The 25,835-nt window shown below is 44.5% G+C and overlaps 1 protein-coding gene across 1 annotated transcript in view; it reads right to left on the bottom strand.

Moving 5' to 3' along the window:
- Positions 1-1,304: 1,304 nt before the first annotated feature.
- The window catches only part of UBE2H (ubiquitin conjugating enzyme E2 H), a 49,311-nt gene continuing 24,780 nt past the window's right edge, over positions 1,305-25,835 (bottom strand). The window contains exons 2-7 of the mRNA XM_063309192.1: positions 16,919-16,995; positions 15,823-15,897; positions 10,048-10,087; positions 8,406-8,458; positions 7,350-7,478; positions 1,305-5,259 (exon numbers count right to left, since the gene is read on the bottom strand). Coding sequence (XP_063165262.1) covers positions 5,135-5,259; positions 7,350-7,478; positions 8,406-8,458; positions 10,048-10,087; positions 15,823-15,897; positions 16,919-16,995 — 499 coding nt within the window. The 3' untranslated portion in view covers positions 1,305-5,134. The remainder of the gene's footprint in view (positions 5,260-7,349; positions 7,479-8,405; positions 8,459-10,047; positions 10,088-15,822; positions 15,898-16,918; positions 16,996-25,835) is intronic.

Here is a 25,835-nt window from a genome sequence, read left to right as displayed (position 1 = left end):
ACTCTTATAGGCAGCCTCTGAATCACCCCACCCCAAAGATGGAAATTGTGGACCCCCCCTCCGAAAAGGGGAGGTAATCCAGCTGTAGCACATCCGTTTTCTGATCTCTAGCTGATCTGGAGACCTCAGGATTTGTGGCACACAGTTCACAAAAGCTTATCAAGCGTTGCTTTCATTTGATGCCTTGTGAAGGAACCACCATGCCAGACGCTTGCTTTTCATGCCCTAATTTTGTTCTCAAACCCAAAGCAACCTTTTATTTATTTCATTTGAATTTATTAGCTGCCCGGGGTACAAAAAAATTTGATCCAAAAGGTAGTAAGTTGGCTTCCTCAAGCTTCCCTGCCAGAAGAAATCTTAAATTAGGGTCAGCAACTGGTTTCTCCCCTAGCTGAATTTGCAGTTCTCCAGTGGGATCACGTAACTTTTTAATAATGGGATGCTTCCTTTTTCAGTAAGAAAAAAACGGGGAGGTTGCCAAAAAGCAAATGGCTAATTTCTACCTAAAGAGATCCAAGCAGCTAATGTTTAACTTCTGAAGCTTTCCTCCAGTTCCTTTTGCACCAACGGCCATTTCTGCTCCTGGTCCACCTTCCGCACCCCCCGGACCTGCTTCCTCACTGGGTGTGCCAAAGCTCATGATTTCACAAATACAGGAAGATGCTCAAAATTACTGAAAAACACTGTGTGCACTCACACTGCACAAAACTGTCGTGTGCTTCATAGTGGCTTGTTTAAAAGAAAGACCAGTTCACACAACTTATCAGGATAAAACCCAAATGAATTATATTAAAGCTCACAAGCTGGGTAATCTCTGAATTGCAGGTAGCCTTCATGAACTTCTGTCACCCCAAGATTAGACTGTTGAAATCCATTTTGATCTGGCTTATTTTTTTTTACAGAAAGCAAAGGAAGTGGGCTTGTTAAGCCTCTGTAAGCCAACTTTCCCACCCAAAGCAGCCTGATATTTTACTTTGGCCTCTTTAACATTAAAGTCACCTTGTCTCTTGCTGGCCTGGCTTGCCTGGAATAATAAAAATTTACAAGTCACGTATTTGGCTGCAGAAAAGATGCCTCATGCCCGTTTAGTGCAATGCATGAAGCCAGCTGCTGAGCAATAGCCACCGAAAGGGAAAACACACCCACACCCCAACCGCCGTGGGAGCCACTGCAGAATTTGGTGCCCATGCGCTGGTATGTGCATGGCAGGAGAGCCTATTCCAGACTGTCACTCCTCCAAAGTGCCCTTAAAAGAAAAGAGCTTAGGATTTGATTCCTCTTACAGTAATTACCAGTCAAGGGGCCAAGGTATATACATATTTTATTTTTTAAAAAGTTTACAGTTTCTTTTATTATACACAACTATTCTGAGAGGTTATAATCCTTAGAAGAGGCATTCGCCACAGGGTCTGGCCCCCCCACGACATCATTGCAATGCAAAGAGGGGGAGCTGGGGCAGCTCAGACGCCCATGGAAGGGCTGGACATCCTGTTTGACCTCTTCAAGTATTCACACAATGTACCAAATACACTCTGGGAAATTAAACGAAAACAAAAAAACCTGGCCATTTCTCATGTTGCATCCACCCCTGCTTCAAGTGCCAGAACAACACAGCGCTAGAGAAATCAATGTCCTAGATCCCAACCTGGGACAGTGCACATTGCTATGACCATCCCCATGTTAACTCTACCCTTCGCTACTCGTTCCAAATCTAGCTGCAGAACACCAGCATGGTCCAAAAGCTGAAATATTTTCCATCTTTCAAGTCTCCTCCCTGCTCCCAAAGGAAAGAAGACACCAACCAGGAAACAAGAGTTTACAGAAGCTGTCCCAGAACTCTTGATTTTACATCTTTGTTGACCCATCTCTGCTCAAACCAAAAAAATAAAAATCTCCACGTGCTACCAACTTGAATTAAGGGGACAAGACCAGGGTCATCTGGTCAGTGTGATGTGTGGCCCTGCAGCTTCACTTCCATCTACATTTTAATTTTGTAACTTAAAATACAGCAAGAGCTGCTTAAGAGTCTGTTCAACAGATGAATCGGGGAGGCGGTAAGAGAAAAGATGGAGGAAATGTGTGCTTCAAGGAAAACTTTGAAAACGTCCTGAAGACAGGACTGGATTGCAAATCAAAAAGGATGTGGGAAGTTTCCCAGGCAGATGGCACAGCACTCAGAGGGATTTGCTCAGCAACAATTAAATCTGAAGATTGGATTGTCATCTCAACAGGCAGTCTGAAAAGAGACATCAGCACCACCAGCGGTTGGCAGTTATGATGATGGCATAATCAACTGAAGACTGTTCATCAAACAGCGAGCAAAGATCTTAACAAGCCAGAGGAAGAAAGGAAAGTGGTTGGGGAGGGAAAAGGAACAGAGAGCAACCTGTTCCAAGATCAGCAATGTGAAGGAGACAGAGCTGAAAATCGCTCCATTTAGCTAAATGCTTCTGAGGTGGTTCCTCACAAACTGTTTCTTTCAAGCTTGATCCCATGAAATCACAAACATTTGGCCAGCCATGATCACTAGGTTAAGTCAATACTACATCAATGAATGTCAGAACTGTTTGCAAGTGTGTGTGTAAGGCTGTGTGTGTGATGCTTATGTTCAAGAACCAATTCTAGCTGACAGAAAGAAGAGGGATCACCTTAAATCTTCATCTGAGCCATGAACATTCAAGGGATAAGATGCAGTGACAGATGCCAAAAAGGGCCTTTGCGAACCAGAGACTTAGAAGGGAAAGCAGGAGCCAGGGTCATGTTTGGGGGGAACTTTGTGTAAACATGGGTCACCTCTTTGTTGGAAATCTTTTGTTTTCTCTCCTTAATTAAAACCAGAATTGTGGCTTTGCTTAGGGGGAAAAAAAGGAGTCTTAATTTACAAGTGCAGTGTTGTCAAAATCTCAAAAAATATCAGGATTCAGACTTTATTAATTTTTTTTTTAAAAAAAAGATTACCTGCATAAAGGGAATTAGAACACTAGCATTTATATATACAATCCTGGGGAGCAGAAGAAGGGAACCATTTATTTTGTTTAAATTGGTACTCCTATCATGATAGATAGCTTGGCACTCAAGTCTAGGCCAAACAGCACCTAGAGGTCATTTCACAGGTAGACCAATTAGCAGCACATTTAAGGCAGACCATCCCCATCATGTGCCCTCCCACCCACCCGTGGCTGTGCTGGGATGGCAGTTGCGGGAGGGCACCAGGTTAGGGACAGGTAATCTAGAGGGTCCTGCTGTAGGAACAGCCCCTCCATGTCTTCTATCAAGACCCAGAGTGACGGAATGCCATCTCCTGTCGCACAGTCAGTTCACAGCTACTAACCACAGCCCGATTTCACCACTTTTTCAATGTTTGCGAAAAGGAAAAGATTATTACTATTAATTTTTTTTTTTTGCTTTATGCCTGTAGTTCGAATACTTGGTAAGCTTTTGCTTTATTAAAGGAAAATAATCATGCCAAAGTTAAGTTCTACTTTACAGATCTTTCCAAAAGGGAAGAAAGCAAATTGATCACGGTTTAAGATTGTACTCTTTTGTTACCCTCACCCCCCCAAACACACACAAACTCCCCGACTCCAAACTCCAGTGGCATTTAAGCAACGGGGGAAAATAATACAATTTACCAAGCTTCTCTTGACATTCAACTGCTCGAGTCACCCAAGTTCTGTATGCTGATCCTAGAAGATGCACCAAGCCCCCCCCAGCCCTCCCCTCAACATCCTGTCCCAAAATATCTAGAAATGCAGAGGAAGCAACATCCAGGGTGCAGCTCCATCTTACCAACACTCCTGCTATTATCCATATTCAAGCATCATCAACATCCCAGGTAGGCATTTCTGGTCTGAGGTTCCTTATGCATTCAATTAGCAAAGGAAGGAAGGAATTCTCATTTGGAGTATCTCAGACACCACCTTCATTAGCCATTTCCCCCATTCTTTAAGAAGAGTGCCCTTCCAGCCCATCGTGGTGGGATTTCTCAGATTGTCTGGCCTGCTCACCCAAGCACAGCAAACTGAAACTGGAACTGACAGCAAGCATTGGCACAGGGTGGGGGGTAAGGAGGGAATTATGACCAGGGATGAAAAGTGCCAATGCCACCTTTCACAGGCTCGGAGCACTTGGCCAAATCCACCTGGTCAGAAAGCTCTTACTGAAGTTCACCTTGACAGCGTTTGCAGAAACATCAAGAGAGCAAGAAGGGGTGTGTTTGTGTGTGTAGAATTACTACTGCTGGTGGTTTGGACAAGGGGACCAGAATGGACCGGGTTCAATGTACTCCGAGTTAGATACCCCACCCTTGGGCAGGGCTTGCTTGCTTCCTGTCCCTTAAAAGGAGAAGGGAGACAGACTGAGAATCCGGAGGAACGAGGTGACTACTGTTGAGATGCTGGCTTTCAAAAGTTTCCCCAAGCAAACTAGATACCATCACCACCATCACTACCATCACCAGTGTAAGCAGACAGGAAGTCCATAAAAAAAGCATACTTGGAATCACAGCTGCTTTGTAAAAATCTGACACTTCAAGAGCTCCATGCATTCAGTTGGTGGATTTTTTTTTAAAGGAAAAAAAAGGTTAACTCCATCCAAACGTGTAAGCAGCCAAGTTGAAATGAAGGAGCACCGTTGACTTCACTGCCTCATCTTTCCATCATTTATCCCCCCACCCCCCAAATATTTCTCCTTTACATTCTGAAAGTGCTGTTCCATGTTTGCATCCAAGGGCGTCTGCTGTCTTTGGAACACTTAACTAAAAAGAAAAAGAAAAACCAGGAAAAAAACAAAATGGGAATATCCACTCTCTCCCGAGCAAAGCAGCAGCTTAGGGTTGACTCGGCTGAAATGGAATTATGAATGGATGCAAGCACGCACCCAGGTTCATATTGCTACCAAGTGGAATGTCGGAAATGCACTGCAATGCATTTTGGGCTCTGAGAAATGACCGAAAGAAAAAAAAATCAAGATCTAAAGGGTGATATATATATATGTATATATATCTCAATGCTATTATTCATAAAAACCTTGTTTAGTAATAAAAAATTGCTTTGTTTAAATATGAATATTACAGTCTGCTTCTCAGCGCATGGTTAGGAAGTCAGTCTTTCCGAAAAGCAGGACGCTGCTTCTACTACAATTCCATATCCTGGGCCTCGTCCTCTGAAAAGTCAGACATGGAGCTCTCGGAAGAGCTGTCTCCGGTCCCTTCTTCCTGCTCTTTTAGTGCTTCCTCTGTTGCATATTTCTGAATGTATTCTGAATGACCGGGGGGGGGGGGAGAAAGGGTAGGGGGTAAGGAGCAAGAGGGGAAAAAAAAGAAGCAACGGTCAATTCAAACATTCCAAGGTCCAGGCGCAGCATTTTGACATACACATTGTACAAAGACACGCCCACTGCCTTTCCGGGTCCAACCTTGCCATGGTTGGACACTTATTACACTGACATTTATCCAAATCAGTTCAACTTTGCCCTATTTGCAGAGTACAATGGAGCATCCAGACCTTCATGTCTTCCAGGGCAATAAAACAGAGAGTCCAGTGGAATAGTTTTGTGCAAAATGGCCTCTTTCTGAAGGTGGGCCGGGAAGGACAAGGGGACCAATGGGGCCTGCTCTAAAACTCAAGGTGGCAATAAAATACTGGAGCTATCATTTCAAAGTGTAGGCAGGGATATGAAGAATAGTTCTGAATTGCTTCCAGATGGATAACCTTAACGTATTATTACCTAAGACAGAAGAGTTTTGGGCCTTAACTTCAGCTTACAGGTAGTCCTTGTTTAATAACCATTTGTTTAGTGACGGTTTGGACTTATGACAGTGCTGGAAAAACCGACTTACAACCGGTCTTCGCACTTATAACCATCACAGTGTCCCCACGGTCATGTGATCACAATTTCAGCGCTTGGCAACCAATTCACATTTATGACCACTGCGGCATCCCACGGTCACATGATTGCCATTTTCTAGCTTCCCGGACGCTTCTGGCATGCAAAATCAATGGGAAACTGCGTGATTTGGTTCACTTAACGACTGCCACAAAAAAGGTTGCAAAATTGGGTCAGATCTGCTTAATGACCGCTTCACTTAGCAACCAAAATTCTGGTCCCAACTCTGGTCATTAAGCAAGGACTACCTGTGTATGCTTAAGGCAAGAGACAGAAGGGAGAATTCCGATAAAGAAGATATTAAAAAGGGAAAATTTCTATTGTCAAATGCAGGTTAAGAGTAAGTGAGCAGCAACAAGAGAAGAAACATCAGCAGAAGGGAGAGAGACCCCCTAGGATTTGTTTAGCGTGTTTGCCAATGGCATTTCTCACTGAGCTCATTTGCAACTTCTTGCCTGATATGATGGAGCATTCAGAAATGCAAACTTCTCTCCGTGTGACATAATCCAGCAGGCTCCTTAATGTGCAGAGAAGTTCTCAGAGAGAGGCACGGAGGGCAGATACCTGCACACAGCTGCCCTGCCTGGCCTTCTCAAACATCAGGCGGGGCACAGTTATTTCAAAGCTCTACACCTCGCAACCATTTTAAATCCACCAGTCAAACAAAAGTTCAATTCAAGGATAAGATGCAATTTTAAAAAAAGAGTTTAAACAACCTTGGTGTGCTATGAAAGCGAGACTTCCATGCACTTCTGAAATGGAGCCCTTGAGAAGATGGTGAACTACAATTCCCAGCATCCCTCGCTATTGCCCATGCTGGCTGGTGCAGCTGCGAATTGTAGTTCACCATCTTCTGCAGCACCACCAGCTGGGCTTCCAAAGCTCTGATGTCCCCAGGCCAAGGAGAAAGGTCTAGTGGTCCCCCCAGGGGATGGAAAGCAAGCTATCTGCTCTTCTGCACACAGGGTGCCTCCATTGCTTCCTCCCACCTTTCCTTTTTAAAGAGTGATACCTCAACTGCTGTTGGGGCCAGAGAAAGAGGCTTAGGAGATGGGCAGGAGAAAGCCCATCTTTCTGCCCACAAATGGCATAATTTCAAGCCCCCTCCCTCCAATGCGGATTTCACCAGTTTCAGGTTATGCCTCGCTCATCCCCAAAAGCAATTCCCCCTGTGGGAAAGGGATGGGAGATAGAAGGAAGATGTAAAATGGATCGCACGCTTCAGAAATCCCACCCTGGGACTGTCAGCTGGTCCATCTTGGGGCCAACCCTTTAGCCACAATTCATGGCTCAGGCAAGGAGGTTTAACCTGACTGGGCTGCAAGATTTCCAGAATGTTCACCCTGGGAGGAACTCCACCTTTGCCCTAGAATGAATAGGACAGTTGGGTACATGTTTTTCCTTTCTTAGACAAGACCCCATAGCACAGCCCTCTTCCTTCCGCCTTCCACCCGAGCCCTTACCTTTAATTTTCTGTTTGTATTCTTCTGGTCGGTGAAGGTACATGGCTGCTGCGTCACCATTAAGGGGGTCTATGGGGTTGGGATAGGCCAGCAACTGGGGCAGGAACGACTCAAATATATTGGTAAGATCTGAAAGGATCAACACAAAAGATCTGAAAAATGACATGCTGTGTCTGAACCAGGTGGTCAAAAGAGTCTTCCATTCGTATCTGATTAGCTTTACATCTCTTTTCCCACCTCCCCGTATTGAGTCCCAGATGTTCTAGGATGGTGGTTTTTCAACTGTATGACCCAATTACCCCTTTCCTGGTCTCAAATAATGTCATGCCACCCACAAAAGAACAAAAACAGACTCTGTTGTTTTATGTAAGTATCTCAACAGTGGCAGTCACAATCTGATCCTCAATTCCCAAACAAGCAATTAGAAATTGCTCCATTACTCCCAGGATATGCCCAAATTACCCCTCGTCCAAGGAGTTGTGCAAAAATGAATGGGAGGTCCATCACACAGGGCTGACAATGAAGGCAAAAACAGGAACAGGAAGGTGGGCAACATTTCCTAACATGGAAGGAAAAGCTTTTAACAGCACTCGTATTACGGTAACCCATTTGGGGAGAAAGATCTGTCTCTCTTCCCCCACCACAATCTTTTTAGTGGTGCAGAGTTTTACACGCTGGCTTCCAGGGAAGCCCTAACCCATTTCACCCATAGGATTCAAGTCCCCCATGGCTTCAATAAGTATCATGCAAAAATTGTAGCCACAGCTACAACGGTGGATTTTTCCTTTGAAATGAACATGGCGGCCACAGTCACGCCATGAAGCCCTGCCCCCTTTTTATGTGTCTGCCTGGAGTCACCGTGTGAGAGTTGGGCAGCCTTATACATTTGCTTAACCAATAAATAAAAATGTGCACTGTGCCCCACATGAAAAAAGCTGGGTTTTTGATCAAGGACATCTTGACCTTTTCAATCCGCTCCCTGTGGACACACAAGGGATGGATGCGCCCCCCCACTACATTTTACAAACCACCCCAACGTCTTGTTTTTAAACTCACCATAGAGAGCTGTCCAAGTCTGATTAATTACATCTAGACATACAGTTCCTGACCTGGAATAAAGAAAGAGGAGAAGTGGTGGATTCAGTTACAACTCAACCCTGCCAATACAGCACAGAAGCGAAGAAGAGGAGCTAGCCAGTCCCCAGTTTAGATCCTACCTCGCCAACAGCGTAACCCAGGGGATGAACGTGGACCGCAAGACAGTTCTGCAAAAGATTTCTACTGAACCTGAAAGCCCCCCCAGGAACTGTTGTGAGCTGCAAACACTCACTCAAGGTGCTCTAAGCCAGTGTTTCTCAACCTTGGCAACTTCAAGCTGTGTGGACTTTAACTCCCAGAATTCATGGCTGGCTGGGAATTCTGGGAGTTGAAGTCCACACAGCTTGAAGTTGCCAAGGTTGAGCAACACCGCTCTAAGCCATTCAAGTGGCAACATTTTGCACCATACACCCTGCTCTCAGTTTGTGAGACCAAAGATTTGGGCCATTCCTTTGCACCATTTGACGTTTCGGGGGCAACATAGATGACTTCAGCCCTTTAGCTGCTTAAGGTCCCACTTTTGCTTCTCAACTCCTCTCCCCAGTTTCACGCATCTTTGCGTACACTCTTGACACACCAGGAAAGCCTGGTGGTGCCTTCAAGCCAACAGCATTGGGCACGTCCACCCTCCTGCAACAGCAGGAGGCAAGAGAGAGTTCCAGGCCTATGGGTTGATCTTGGGGGGATCTATAAGAAGCCAGTACAGATTTTCAAGCAGAAGCAAACCAGCCTCCCAGTTCCAAATTAGGCTGCTGAAATAAAGCATGGTGCAGCTTGGGAGAGGTTCCTGTGCTGGAGACCACCAAATCAATGGCAGCTTGGAGGAGCTGAACAAAAATGTACACACCCATTCCTGAATTCCAGATGCAGGCACGTTCGGAATTTGGAGGGCATTTGATGAACAGTCTGCCTAAAGAGCTGCTATCTGGAAATGGCTATTTAGACACCCAACCTACCAGAAAGGAACTGTTTCCCACCACAGCTTCTAGTCCTCAGGAAGCTGTCTACCACCCAGCTTACTTATGACTTTCAACTATTTAGTTTTCAGTAAGGTTTTTGGCAATGAAGACAATGCCAGAGGTGGCAGTTGCTATGGTTCTGCTCAGTGCCAAATTCCCCTTAATGTCGGAGAAAGTGAGGGAAACAGCAGGCATTGGGGACTGTCTTTAAATCAACTCAAGGTAAATTAATATACAGTGACAGCTGTGCTCCTGGTTAGCATTTTAAAAAGAACTCCCATTCAAAGCCAAGCCATTTCCACTACCTACCTAGATTAGCAAGGTTTATCCAAAGCCAGGCTTGGCCCTGCCAGCCCCCAGCCTAGTGACAGCCACCCATCAACCAAGCAGATTGAGAAGGTATTCCACACGAGACTGGACATTTGAAGACCATCTTAAACCCAGGGCAGCTTCTCCTCAGGAGAAAAGGTGTGAAAACTGGTGCTTGCTGTCCTCCAACATCCTTTAAGCCTCTGTGGTCATGCTTCTGCTTGCCTCGTGGTAGGACTGGAAAGGCTGGTGAAATGTTGCAGTCAAAGGCCTCCTTATTCCCACCCCAAATAAGATGCATCTTTCAGTAAAAAACAGCTTAAGTCACTTACGCTTCATCAATGTTGGGATGGAAAATTTTATTCATGAATCCTACAAGGAGAGAAACACGGGAGTTGTTAGCAGCTGGGTACCACTTTCATGGGGGTAGGTGCTGAACACACGAAGCGGTAGGTGGTACTCCTCACACCAAGAAACATTCACCATTTGCCAAAAGGAGAGAGAGCGCTAAATGATGGAAAGATTCTCTCCAACTGAATCCTCTAAGTGGCTTCCTTAACTTTAATAGCCACCCTCCTTATTTATGGAGTCAATCTATCCAAGGCTTCTGCATCTTGCATTGGGAAAAAAGCCACTGGCCCTTGAAACCTTGACATTATTATTTGGCAAGAAAAATGCCCCCCAGGAGGCCTTTGGGGTCCATCCTTAATTTAAGCACAGCAAGAAAAAAAATCCAGATGCCGCTTGAATAAAACGGACTTCAGTCTCCGACAGGAGGTGTCAAAGGGAGGCAACTGGAAAATTATGCTACTCAACTCCCCCCCAAAGGGATAGGCAGCAGTTTCCAGAGGTGAATTCCCTGGTTAATGAGAAACTGCTCAGAAATCAGAATCCAGTATTACTCACTGAACACATCTAAGGAAGCCCATCTTAGTCTTTTTAAAGCAAGTATTCAAGATATCCAGCAGTGAAGGAAGTAACACTCCAGTTGGTTGAACCATGCAGTTATGCTGATGGGACCAGGCTATGGAGCTCAACAGATGACCAAATATTTTGAAATCAGAATACTGGGCAAGGAGCAGAAGCAAACGCTTGCATATCATGTTAAGATACCCTGGCTGGAGCTGCTACACCTGAATAAAATAATCTTAAATTAAATTACCAGCATATTTTAACAGCTGCTCTCCAAAGCTTAAGTAGCAGTAGAATCAGTGTCCACTCCATACAGACACAAAAACTTGATTCTGCATGCTAAATGCCTTCCCACTGAGCTACGGCCTGTGGTATAAAGCACATGCCAAATGCTTTCTGTGTGAGATCAGGGACACGCACCCAGCAAAGCAATAAAGATCAAAATAAGTGCGAACAAAAAACATAATGCAGCCAAAGCTGTTCTGAAAAGAGGGGCAAACACCACATTTCTTTTCTTGCCCTGCATCAGTTAGCTGATGATTCACCAATAAAACTTCCCTCATCTGGTCACTTGGTGGCAACATTTACTCGCTACCGATAATATGGAAAGTGTCCTTGGGGAAGGACAGCATGCTTGTTTTTACAATGAAAGATCAAGAATTTTGTTCCGTAGCCTGGAATGTAAATGCAGGACTCTCAGCCCCAGAGACAAAGCTTCATTCATCCTGACAATGGCCGTGCACCAAGGACACTTCAAGTCTCCACGAAAGACGTGTGTGCACAGTCATCCCGTCTTTCTGAGACAATCCAAGATCCTGAATCTATAAAACGGACGCTGCACTGGGAGCACCAGTTTTGGACAGGACAACTTCCTAAGAAGAAGAAAGGTCCACATTCTATTTCCAGCAATGACCAGCCACAAACTCCTATGCAGAGCAGGGAGGAACCCAACATTCTGATGCCTGACCCCAATGGTCAAAGCTGCCTCTGCCTTTTTTAGTACAAGCGTGTCTTCCATGATTTGAAAGTGGAAGATGTCTCTTCCATAAATTTATAGATTACTGTTAAAAAACCCTTTTGTTTTTGTTGGAAACGAACTCCACGGCCTGTATTTTCCTAACCTAGCAGTCCCTAAATGTGTTGGGATTGGTAAGTGAGGGACTCGGGGTGTAGCAGCCCCAAGATGCCGTAAGGCAGTGTTTCTCAACCTCAGCAGCTTTCAGATGTATGGACTTCAACTCCCAGAATTCCCCAGCCCAGTTGAGCATCTGGGAAACCAAGCAAGCTGTCCTGATTCCAGTTCAAATCTTTTAAGGGGAGGATGTACAGGCCACATTTAAGCCTCTTCTTAAGCAGATAATTCAGCCTGTAGAGAATTTCATGTCTGTACAGATTAGGTTTTGATTTGACTCATTAACAGGAGAATGCCTTTAAGCTTCCCAGTTATTGGCCAGTCCTTTAATAGGCTAACCTCAGTGGAGCTGAGTTGGTTCAGAATGCAGATTTGGACAAATTTTGGAGGACACATCCTGGAAGGCTAAAAGGTTACCCACTTAATCAAGCACATCAGGAAAGTGCAAGAATCCAATAGGCTGGAAAGAGATGCTATTCAGAGATTTATATCAAGCAATGTAACACAATCAACATTCTCTGGCTCAGATTAGTCTGTTGGGGACACAAAAGCCTGGCCTCGCTCAAGCTTAAAAACTGTGACAATCCCACACATCCTCAAGCAGAAAACTATTCCTTTAGATTTTTTTCAAACTTGGCAACTTTTAGATGTGTGGACTTCAACTCCCAGAATTCCCCAGCCAGCAGGAAAAACACTGTTTCAGATAGTGGGATCCTTATAAGCCAAACTATAAGCCTGCTCTTCAACAGGAAAGCATTGAGAAGGGATGACTTCCCCATTTCAAAATACAAAGATATATTTCATTTTCTCCTCCAGGCTTAGAGCCTTAGCCGCTATTTCAAGAAAAACAACTCCTCTGAAATAAGCAGTATGTAACCGGTCTACCTTAAGAGTCTTTTCTGCAATTTTAAAATTATGAGTCTTTTCTGCAATTTTAAAATTATGTAAAGATAGTCCTCACTTAACAACAATTGGGACAGAAATTTTGGTTGCTGAGCGAAGTGGTCATTAAGCAAATCCAACCCAATTGTATGACCATGTTTGCAGTGGTTGTTAAGCGAATCACTGTGGGCGTTAAGTGAACCACATGGTCATTAAGCAAATCACACAGTTCCCCATTGATTTTGTATGCCAGAAGCCAGCCAGGATAGTCGAAAATGGAGATCATGTGATCATGGGATGCCGTGATGGTCAAGTGTGAAGGCCGGTCATAAATCAGTCTTTTCATTCAGCACAGTCGTAAGTCTGAACCGTCACTAAACAAATGGCTGTTAAGTGAGGACTACCTGTATGTCAAAAGAACAACACTGGAGTATTGTTCCAGCACTTTGGGAGACCAGTGTAGGGGGAGAGCCATGTTAGTCTGTGGTGGCAAAAAACACCCAGGTGGAATTTGGTAGCACTTTTTCTAACTAAGTCTTAATACAATTAGTTAGTTGGAAAAGATGCTACCAGACTCCTCCTGATCCTGGAGAGACCTAGGCAGAGAACCCAGCACGAATAGATCCCAAGTAACTGAATCATGATTGGGAGACCTGCTGCAATGTTGCCCCCAGATAGGCTCCAATCACCCCCAACCAGCATGACCGTTCCACTAACAGAGATGGTGAGAGGCAGTCTGGTGTAGTGGTGAAGCTGCTGGCTAGAAACCAGGAGGCTGTGAGTTCTAGTCCTGCCTTAGGGATGAAAGCTGGCTGGGTGACCTTGGGCCGGTCCCTCTCTCTTAGCCCAATCTACCTCACAGGATTGTTGTTGTGGGGAAAATGGGAGGAGGAAGGAGTATTAAGTAGGTTCACCACCTTAAGTTGACCAGGTATTTAAAAAAAAAAAAAAGGCAGGGTAAAAATATGATGATGATGATGGGGAGGGGGACTGGCAGCATTGTCCCTCAAAGAAAAGGCAGGTTTCTGCTCAATCCACTTTAATAGATTCCAGTTAGAAAAAGCAGGGTGGGTGTCTTGCCCACCTCACTGCCGGCAAGCGTTCTTCTCTCCGTTACTGTGGGAAAAGATTATATAAATGTAGAAGATAAATATTCCGCATTGCAGAGTCGCAGCCTAACTACAGAAAATCTGCTTGCAATGGTCAGCATTTGACCCTGGTGTTGAGGGCTGCGTGGCTTCCTGCCTCAGCCGGACACTGCGTTTTATTCTCTACAGAGATAAGTATTACAAAAATTGGCCTAGGGAAATCTGGATGAATCACAGAATCCTATACTGTAAGGGTTGGGAGGGACCTTGAAGATAATTTGATCCACTGCTATAGGACCTCCAAGCATCTCCAGCGAAAGAGAGTCCACCACCATCAGAGGCAGTCTTTTCAACTGTTAACAGCTCTTATCATTAGGAAAACTTTCCTGATATCTAAACGAAGTCTAATTTAAACCCTTTGCTCCTTATCTTCTGGAACCTCTCTGAAGAATTCTGCCCCATCTTCTACATGGCAGCCCTTCAAATACTTGAAGACAGCTCTCGTGTCTCCCTGCAGTCTTCTCCAGGCTAAACATCTCCATTTCCTCCAACAGTTCCTTGTAAGTTTATCCTTCTGGGCCCCTTACCATTTTGGCTGTTCTCCTCTGGACTTGCTCCAGTTTGTCCATGCCTTTCCTAAAATGCAGTGTTGAGATTTGGGTGCAATATTTTAGGTGTTGTCTGACTAATACACAACAGAGAGGCACAACTTCTCATGGCATCACTGTTTGGACAGTCAAGCACTGCATTCACTTTTTTTGCAGCTGCATCACACTGTTGCTTCCTGTTCAGCCTTCTGATACGCCAAGACACCAAATCTTTTCCTCATGTTCTCTCCCGTTCGTTGGTTTCCCCTTCCCACATGCAGAACTGTTCATTTGTCCCTGTTGAAATTCTTCTCTCTGGTTTCTGCCTATCATTCTGGTTTGTCAAGATCTTCCTGAATCTTGAGGGGTTCTCTAAGGGATTGGCAACTCGCCCTATTTTTGTGTAGTCTACAGCGTTAATAATCATTTATCCAACCCTTCATCCAAGACATTAAGCTGAACAGCACAGGGCCTAGAATGGGCTGCTTAAATTAAAGACAGCACTCCCATACCCCAGATTAGACAGGAGGCACAAGGCTGAGGCCAGAAAAGATAAAAGCATAATTCAGATCAAGGATGGAGATAGCTGGTTAAGGTAAATCTGGACTATTTCCTTTCCCGTCCACTCTTTGTCCTGGAAACTTACCACTGTTTCCCCATACTTTGAGAAGAACCAGACCCCAAGAAAGGACTCCCTTTTTTTCAGCAGTTAAAAAAAAAAAGATCTTTATTGCTAGACTGTTTAGTCACTTTGAAACAGCATTTCAGAACCCAGCAGCCCCAGGTGTGATGTAACCGCAACCTGTATATTGACTAGGAATTGTCAAATTTCCAGTCCTCACACATTTATTTATTAACCTTATATGGGCACCTATCTTATATAGAATCATCCCAGATGGCTCACAACAACAGGCAATAAAACAGAAAATAAACAATACAGGTAGTCTTTGACTTACAATAATTTGTTTAGCGACCGTTCAAAGTGACTTATAACCGGTCCTCACACTTATGACCACCACAGCATCCCTGCAGTCACATGATCAAAATTCAGGCACTTGACAACTGGCATGTATTTATGACAGTTGTAGCATCCTGGGGTCACGTGATCACCATCTGCGACCTTCCCAGCTGGGTTCTGACACGCAAAGTCAATGGGGGAAGCTGGATTCACTTAACCACCACAAGATTTGCTTAATGATTGTGGCAAAAACGGTTGTAAAATCAGGCGTGACTCACTTAACAACTGCCTCATTTAGCAATGGAAGTTCCAGGCCCAATTGTGGTCGTACGTCGAGGACTACCTGTAGTCACAAAACCCCTCACAAAAAAAAAAATAATAATCATATAATATTTCCCCCCATGGCACCACGACATCCCATCAACTCCACATTTGCTGGGCTTACTTCCATCCCAGCCCAGTGCTTGGGGGAAAAAGCCAGATCTTGACGGCCTTCTGGGTGTCTGTCCTAGATGGAAAACAAAAGATGACGATTTTCACTCTCTTACCTATAGACGGGGATTTGAAGGGGTATTTGTCAGGAAGGTCCACTCTAACTTTCCACACGCCACCTTCATACGGTGCTGCAATTGGAGATTAAAAAAAAAAGTTAGTCATACATACCCTTCAGGCTTCCAAGATCACACTACTTAATTGGATGCACAAGACAGATATGAAGGCGAAACAGAACACTCAATTCAAACCAGCAGGTTAGTGAAGAAAGAGCTTCCTTTACTTGCTCGGTATACTTCTTGTTTAGAGCTTTCAGCTGCCTGCTTCTAAATACACTAAATATTGTCAGTGTGAATTGTAAATCTTAAGATTAAGAACTACTGTAAATGTAAAGCAGCAAGAGAGGAATATTATATGGGGATGTTAAGACTGTAACACCCTAAATTCCTTGTCAGTATAGCCACGGAAATCCTAGAAAGACGGCTGTAGATTATTAATTTTGGAGGCTCTAATCTTTAAAAGAGGTATCCTTCTTCCGCTATGATACCTTTTCATTTCTAAAAAGAACTATTCTCATTTTCTAAGCATTGCATTCTTGATGAATATGTATTTATTTTCTTCTTCCTGACTTTTACTGTTTTGAAATCTGCTATTAAATGATCAACCCTAAACAGGCCACCACCGGTTTTGGCCAAGAATCTGCTGTACAGACTTGAAAAATATTGCTCCTGAGGAAACCTGTGTTCCCATAGCACTGATTTTTTGTAAAAAAAGCTTTTTGCAAAAGCTTCTTAAAATGCAAGCGGGAGGAGGACATAGCTTAATGAGAAAAAAGTGTTTTATATGGAGATTGCAGGTTAATTTGGGGCATCTCCAGTAAAACAAGGTTCCCAAGGTTGCAGAATGTCTCTGCTCAAGTTTTTTGACAGTCCCTGGCAGTCAGAGAAGACAATACTCAGTTAGAGGGATTTGAGGCTAGGCTTAACTTCGTGTAAAATGCTTCATGTGTCTTAAGAGGCATGGGGAACATGGGTATTTATCATCTTTCCCAATAATCTCTTTTTTTCCCAATCCTTCCTCTACCCTCCAGTGACCAATTACGAAGAAAAAGTTTCCTTTCAACATGTTTACGCATCTCAAGAGTATACATACTTCCTTGTGGTCCATAGAATTTCACTACAAATTCATTGAGTCCTCCTAGGATGGTGACTTCATGTTTACTCTCAATACTGAAGGCATTGGAGTCAAGGAAACATCTGATGCGGAGACAATATACTCAATTTGTTAATTAAGTAATGCCAGCAGTCCAGGATCAGCCAAGAACTGAATTCACTAAAATACTTACAGTCAGCCTGAAATAATCACAGAAACCCAATGATACTTTTAAAGCAACTCTTAAATGGAGCAAAGATCTTGCTGGATGGTACAACTAACTCTTGACTTTTCATAGACTTGCAACTTGTAAGAAACATTTCTGGTTATTGATGATAACGTTTCCTTTATCACTGTACAAATGTGCACCAGCACCTTACAAAACAATAGGATGGCAGGTTCCTGCCCCAAGGAGTTCTCGGGCTAAAATCTGAGATGGAGAAGAGAGGGTCAGAAAATGCATTTATTTTCAAGCACAAATTTTGGCTCGGAGAGAGCCCAGCGCATGATCATGCGATGCCTGTCCTGCAACTTTAGGAGACTGCAAACAAGTCCACAAAGTCAGTAAACCACCACAGCTCTTGCAGGACTGCAGGCCCTGCATATTCCAAAAGGAGGGGGGAAAATCCATCTTTTGTTTCCAGGAATGATTTCTTCCTCTTCACATGGACTAGTTGCAATCCTGAAATAAACCAAGAAGCTGGGCCGAATCACGCTGACAAAAATGATTTCCCCCGCCCAAAACCCTTACACCTGTCAAGTGCCATTGCACATCTTAGCATTTCTGCTTGGCCTATTAATGGGGATACTTAAACTGCAAACCTATTGGATGGATCTGCTCAAGCCGATCAATTGTCCAGCATGTTATGTTTACTCCGCACCTTTGACCTTAGAGCCCAATAGATCAAGGCTTTGCATGAGATGCCCCTGGTGCAAAGACCTGTGGCTTTGCTCTGCTCCCTCTGCCTGTACTCCACACTGCCACAGCTAATGTGCCCACGGAACACAGCACAGTCCGGATCCTAGCACCACTGGAAGGATGGGGCAACGGAGAACAACATGGGCAAGAGTTTGTTAGAGAAGACCCGGGGATAGTTCCTGGGGAGAAACAGAGAACAGCTAAATTCTGACTTGGCTGTTAACCGCACTTCCCTTAACTGGGAGGATGGATCTATCTATCTATCTATCTATCTATCTATCTATCTATCTATCTATCTATCTATCTATCTATCTATCTATCATCTATCATCTATCTATCATCTATCTATCATCTATCTATCTATCTATCTATCTTCTATCTATCTTCTATCTACTATCTATCATCTATCATCTATCAATCATCAATCATCAATCATCAATCATCAATCATCAATCATCAATCATCAATCATCTATCATCTATCTATCTATCATCTATCTATCTATCTATCTATCTATCTATCTATCTATCTATCTATCATCTATCTATCTATCATCTATCTATCTATCTATCTATCTATCTATCTATCTATCTATCTATCTATCAAATTTATACAGCTGCCCATCTCACTGCCGTGACTCTGGGCAGCTTACAAAGTTAAAAAAAAAACAACCACAAAAAAATCATTAAAACCATAGAAACCTAACCGGGGGGTGGGGGGGAGAGTACCATTCATTTCCCTAAAAGCACCACCACTTAGCAGGCTCTCCACCAACGCCACCGAATCCCCAGGCCAGGTGGCAAAGCTGTGTTTTCAGGCTCTTCCGGAAGGCCAACAAGGTTGGGGTGGGGGCCAATCTCACCTACACCTGCTGCTGAGGTGCAAGAAACGCTAATCTCGGCAAGGCTGCAAGCAGACAACCCCATGCTGATCCCAAATCTGCTTCTGGGGATGGAAGCTGCGTTTGCACGGGGTCTGGGCAGGAAGGAGACCAGTATTCCCCTAGCTTCAGTTCCACTCCGTCAAGGAGAAGCCATTTCCCCAACTGTGGGTGAAGGAGATGCATACTAACCCCGTTAGAACGTTAATTTTGGTTAAGGCCTGTTCTCACAAAGCACAAGGAGAGCATAAACATCCCAAAGGGCTTTCATTGCTCAGTCTACAGCACACTGTAGCTGTCCACTGTTTCTGGTGTTACCATTCTAATGACAAGCCTTTCCTTTTGTCCTGATACAGGCAGGCCACCGGGAGCTCATTACGCAGCGCTACGGGGCTCACAATGGCTTCCCTGTCATTTACGCTCTATTCAAAGGATGGGCTTTAACCAGCCAGTGCCAGTGAAAAACTGGGCAGCCGCACAAATGATTCCAGGCGTTCTGGATTGATGGGACTTCCAGAGATGCCCGGTGGAGCTGCATACAGCTTGGCAGATGTGCCCCAGGGGCCCTCCAAAGGTCAGAGGGAGGCTCGGTTGCACCCCCCCCAATTCCTCAGTGCTAAAAGTTTAAAAAGAACCGGAAGCTGGATTTTAAGGTGCAACACTCAGCACCCAATTTGGTTGTTGGGCGATGAAATTAATACAGCTGTGTTGCTTCTCCTGACAAACTGGATTCATGCTGGAAAGGTGCTGGACTAGGACGGGGAGACCCAGCTTCGGATCCACTGTTGGCCAAGGAGGCTCAGCAGGTGATTTGTAAGCAGACTCAAGTGGGTTGCTGTGAAGGTGTGGGGGGGAGAACGGGGAGAAGGGGTAATAATAATAATTTATTAAACTTGTATGCTGCCCGACTCTCAGTGGCTCAGTATGATGGATGCTGTCTTGAGTTCTTGGAGGAGAGGCAACATGTAAATCTAATGTATGAAGTCAACAAATAAGCTAGGACATCTGGGAGCTGTCCCTTCTGCTGAATTCTCCAGTTCCCTGAATGCTGAAGAACCTGCCCCAGGGCAATTTACTAAACAGCAAGGCAGCCCCATATGGGCCACCAAGAACAACTAATCCTTAACAGTTGCAGGGAGGTGGCAGTGGGGAGAACCAATCTATTTCTACGCTGAGCAACCTGAACAGACGGGCTGCAAGTGAAGTAAGTCCCAGTGTCTTTTATTACTTTGGATTTAGAAGGCCACCTGACTTCCAAATGATGCTTGGTGGCTCACATAATTGAGAGAGGGAAACAATAACATAGGCCCCTGGATGAAACATACTTTACACGACAAAAAGTCTCCTAAGAGCTCCACAACCAACTTAACCCCAAGCCTGGGAACACAACCCCCTTGGGAAAGGAATGGAATGTTTATTGCCTACCCTGATGTTGGGATAAAGCTGGATAAAAACAAGGATTTGAAGATTGACAAGAAGCCATCAGCACCTGAAGGAACTGCCTGTTTGCCAGTAATCTTAGCCATGGCCACGTTGTGCAACAGGCAATAAGGAACACCCTGATATCAGGATTCAGCTGGGGCTTAGATGGATTTGAAGCCAACCATCAGGACCAAAACTGACACGGAAAGCAATGGGGTGGCACCTCTAGTGCCACAGTCTGCAGCTGCAAGACACACAGAGAAAAGAGTCAAGCTGAAAGCAACAGAACTGTCCCTGCGATGCAGAACCCTTCCACAGCATTGTCCTAAACCAACCTTCTCCACTCTGAAGCCTTTCAGACACACTAGTCTTGAACTTTACTGAGCAATGGAGTTGGTCAGTTGATGTAGGTTTCCACATTTCCCTAAGCAAATATTTTCAATCCTGGCTTGTTGAATTAGCTGTAATGAACAGGTTCTTCTGTAATGCTGAGCCACAATGGTTAGGCTCATGCATGGTGCGAAGTCACAAATCAACTAATGAGAGCTTTCCTTATGAGGCCAGTCTAGAAGCTGAGTGCCTTGTTGACTAAATCCCAAGGAACCACGCAGGGATGGCCTCGTAGTAGCTGCCCAGAGATTACCATGGTTCCAGGAGAGGCCTTGAGATGGTTGAAAGTCGGTGAGAAGTAAATGCTCAGCAAAAGATAAAGGTGCTAGGTAAGGTTGAGAATTCCATTTAGAGGACACCATATCTCTAATCTTTTCTTCTAAGATGGAGCTCTTAATTTGCTTCTCTTCAACTACAGAATCTCATCCTGGAACAAATGCCAAGGGAGGAAATTGCTGTTTTAACTTCTCCAAAACTTGATGGTGCATAATTATAGCTTGAGTCACAGGAGCAAGTTGGAGGGCCGGTAGAACTTTGGCAAACAACTCCAGATCTGATGCCTCACTGCCCATGGGCTCTCTGAGACACTGGCCAGCACTCAGCACTTCTCAAAGCCAAGACAACATTTTGGCACATTTGTTTGATGAAACATACTCCTTCATCGATTCAAGGGTAACAGCAGCTTTTGGGAGGGTTAGAAAAATTCTAGGTTGCCACAAGACTTCCCTTTCCAGAAAAAATGCACAAGGTACCTACCAGTGCAGACTTAACCAAGGCAAGAGGAAGGGAAAAGGGAAACAAAACATGGAGTAGAAGAAATAAAGACAGAAGAATGAAGAGAGCAGCCCATCTGCTCTCTGCAGAAGATCCAACCAGTGTTTCTTCTAAAGGGGTCAAGAAATCACTGAGCAGAAGGACAGAAGCCACAGCCTTTGAAAATGGCTCATGAGGGCTGAATGTTAAGTTTCCCACTAAAACTCAGCATCTTCCCTAGCTCAGAAACCATTTATTTTTAAACTACTGGGCAATAATAAAACGACAATATTCAGCCTCATTCACACTGTCTAGAGCAGAGTTTCTCAACCTTGGCCACTTGAAGATGTGTGGACTTCAACTCCCAGAATTCCCCAGCCAGCATTATACCCCGAACTGGGGTGATATATTGCACAACTACACCAAAGCTGAGATGGTATGCAATATGACCCTCTGAAGGGGTTCCTGGCTGGCTTCCATCTCCCTCAAAGTGATTCATGGTATCTTAAGAAGCTCTACCTGCTGATATTTCCTACACAATATTCATTTTCCTAGGTTCTCCCTACTCATTGTCCAGCTGGCTCCACTTACAGAAACAATTCACTGCCTGATAGAGTGTTTTGCAAGAGCTATCAAAATTCACAGAGAGCCTGCAAAAAATTTGAATCGGACATACAAAAAGACTTGCAAGTTTTCTCCCCACCCCCCACCCCCCATTACCCACAGGAAAAAGTGGTGAGTTACAAATAATCAAGCTTGCAAGTCTAAAATATTGCTTTGCCCTCAAATAACCTACTGAAAGAAACATCTCTGAAGCTCAGATTGTGCCAAATCTGAAGCCATGCCCTAGACAATAGACATGTTATTTCCAGAGAGGGCAGCTGCTGATTTCAGTTTTCTTGAGACAATTTGGGAGGGGGGGGGAGAATGCAGAAGTGCTTTTTTTTTTTTTTTTTTTACAAGTGCTGTAAGACTGGTCCAAACTGGCTTTCAGTGACAGGACTGAAAGCAACTAAGGCAAAGAAGGGGGAAAACACCTCTCTTTTTGCCCAGAAAGAATGCACAAAGTATTCCCAAAGTTCTTGATAGAGATTTAGCCTGGAAACAGAAACTTCCCAGCTGTTTAGGACTCCAATTCTCATCATTCCCAACCAATGGAGCCATTAGTAAGGAATGTGCCCACTGTCATCCAAAACATGCAGTGGGCACCATGTTGCCTATTCCAATCTCTTTCCATTCAGACAAAAACATCCACTGCTCTGATGCAGTGACTTAGTTTGCCCTTGTCCGGCATCCACAGTTTCAGAACTGTCATCCACCTGGTGAGGAGCCATACCTCGCCAGGTGCATCCTAGCATCTCCCTTTAAAACGTTCCCAGGAAAAAGATCTTGGAGAGCCCCCAAGGGTCAGAATGGGTCTAATTTAGGGCAAGAACGCGCCTCCGGCGCCTCCGTTCACATCTGCTTCAAGCTGAACTGATGATCAAAATTCAACACCTAAATGGTGGCACTTTTCACAACTGTCTGCAATTCGCTAGATGAGACCCAGAGTCATCTAGTGTAACTATACACTGGCGTTAAGTGTTATTTTGGTGCCAGGGGAAGGCCTTTCTATTTTTCCTTTTAATCGTATTTTAATTCATGTTGTTTGAGATTCCGAATGATTGCCCTGCTGCTGCCTGGTTTGTGTGGTGTTTTCATTTTGCATTTCCTTTGATTTTATTGCATGTTTTTATTCAAACTGTATATTTTAAGGAGTTTTATTTTAAGCCACCTGGAGGGTTTTGGCAATTGGGTGGTTTAAAATGTTTTAATAAATACGGCTAATTTGTATTTGCAGTTCAAAACAGCAAAGCATTTGCACAGCTCTGGCAAATTTTACCCAATCCTGTCAGCCTTCTGATCTAAAATGCTAGCTTTTGTATGCCTGACATGCACTGTAGCTAAGTGCTTATGCAAACTGCCCTCTCAGCCACCAGACTGAATCCCAAGAAAAAGACTTTCCATAAGGTGCCCAGGAGACCACAATGGCAATACACACACACACACACAATGGCAAGATGACAAATCTGGCCATGCTGACCTGATTACGGGCTCCTACTTAATCTGATGAGAAGAGTAAAAACCAGTATGCCCAGTTCATATATCCTAAGATTAATCCAAATGAGAATCAAAATTCAGCTTGAAGCCAGATCCGGAAATACTCCAGATACCTTGTGGCCCAGAAATGCAACACCAGTTCCTAGGACTGTGAAATGTTTACTCAGGCCTGTGCAGCACTGGCAGTTTCAGATGGGAAGTATTGCTTTAGGTCTAATTAAAAACCATTCATACTACCATATCTAAGTGAAAAACAGGATATCTGGATAATTAAGACAAGGTTTCCAGCAAGTTTCCTGCAGGCTACTCTTTTTGCTGTTCCAATTTAAGTACTGTACCGTCATATTCCCAATCCTGGAAAATTTCTCTCTCTCTAGCTTCCAACTTGGCAACTTTAAGATGTGGGACTTCAACTCCCAGAATTCTCCAGCCAGCATATTAAGATGTGTGGACTTCCACGTGCTGGCTGGGGAATTCTGGGAGTTGAAGTCCCACATCTTAAAGTTGCCAAGATTGGGAAACGCTGATCTAGAAAGTGGCAGATTCAGGTTTACCTCCTCCTCTGCAAGTAGCACTGTACTGATGAAGGATTGGCACACACGTTGCCTGCACAAGTGGCTTTTTATGGAAACACCAGGGTGGCTGAACTCTCTGAGATCTGAGCAAAGTACATTTTGTTCAAGACAGGAAAGGTTGATAGCCAGACTGAAACTGTATCTTAACTCCCCCCCCCGCCCCACAGCAATACTCGTTCCCCAAAGCAGCAAAGAAATATAGCTGAAGTAACTGTAACACTCTGGTGATAAGTGGGCTACTGGAACAAACCATACATGGGTGAGACAAGAGAACCTGGAACCGGTGGAATGCTACTGCAACAGTAGACAATCCCTATTGCCGCCATAACTCAAACCAATGAACCGGTATACACTACAGCCGCTGTAATCCTGGAGATTTGGCTACACAATCAACACATCATGGTCGCAGACAAGGACCAGAAGACAGCGGTGGTGATAGACGTAGCGGTGCCAAGTGACAGCAACATCAGGGAGGAGGCGGCTGGGAAGCTGGAGAAGTACCAGGGCCCGAAAGAGGAACGGGACAGGATGTGGAAAGGGAAGGCCAAAGTGGTCCCAGTGGTGGTAGGGGCACTTGGGGCTGTGACCCCCAAGCCGGGAGAGGGGCTCCAGCAGACCCCAGGAGCATCATCGGAGCTCTCTGTCCAGAAGATGCAGTGCTAGGAACAGCTGCGATCCTGCGCAGAACCCTCAAACTCCCAGGTCTCTGGCGGGGGACCCGAGGCTGAGGAAGACACACACCACCCATGGGGGTGAGAAGGGAATATTTTATAAAGATAATTTTATTGAAAATTTTAAGAAAGAAGATTAAAAACTACCAGAAAATAATACAGAGAAAGAGAAGATCAAACAAAGAGCTATTTCCTGTTACGGCCAGACATATATAGAACTGAAATGCTGAAAGAGAGAAACACAAAACTTATTTCCTTAGTTTGCATGTTTTTATATCAACACACAGAACAAACAAAAAATCCACACAAACAACAAAAAAAGAGAATAAAAGGATTTGCCTAGTTAACCTGAGGCAATTATTTTTCTGCCAGAAATTAGGCATGACAGACATATTTGGCCTGAGTAACCAACTTGCCTTGCTGGTAGCTGGCGGGGGCTTCCTGTTCCACTGAGGCAAAAGAAGGGAAGAATCCAAGCCTCTCTTGGCTTTCCAAAAACTGAAAGCACAGCTGCATTTGGGGGGGGGGGCGGGAGGAAAGGGCAGCAAGGCAGTGGCTTAATGCTCTCCACTACAGGTCATATATCTAATTAAAACTGTCCTATCATGCTGCTCTCCCACCAAGGGAGAAAAGGGAAGCTTGGGGATATTTAATTGAAAAACACTGCCTTAAATGCTGTTATAAACTTGGCAACTTTAAGATGTGTGGACTTCAACTCCCAGAATTCCCCAGCCAGCCATGCTGGCTGGGGAATTCTGGGAGTTGAAGTCCACACATCTTAAAGTTGCCCAGGTTGAGAAACACTAATTTAAGGGAAAGTTTAAGGAATCCCACTTTCCTTGGGGCCAAAAGCTGCAGCACCGTGCCTTAACATTTCAATCTTAAAAAGTAAAAGACACAAGACTGTTGAGAGAGGCCCTTGCCTTGCCTGACAGGCCACGTGCCAATCCTGCAGCCAGGATATGGGCATATGCATGCACTGGGGAGCGGCAGGGGGAGAAGGGGGTCAAGCAGGAAAAGGAGCTGAAATGTACATCCTAATTTGCTCCTCTCATTCATATCCCCATGGATGCATGCCAGGCATCACCCTTTCAAGAGCAACACACACTCTTTCCCAGTGCTGCCAGCAGGTTTTTGCCAGGGCTTAGTTCTCATGTAAACCAAGTCAGGACAGTTTGGTTTTGAGTTAACACTAGACAACCTGTGA

Source organism: Candoia aspera, chromosome 7 (assembly GCF_035149785.1).
Source record: "Candoia aspera isolate rCanAsp1 chromosome 7, rCanAsp1.hap2, whole genome shotgun sequence".
NCBI lineage: Eukaryota > Metazoa > Chordata > Lepidosauria > Squamata > Boidae > Candoia > Candoia aspera.
Note: the sequence above shows the minus strand (reverse complement) of the source record. Positions and strands in the feature narration are given on the sequence as shown.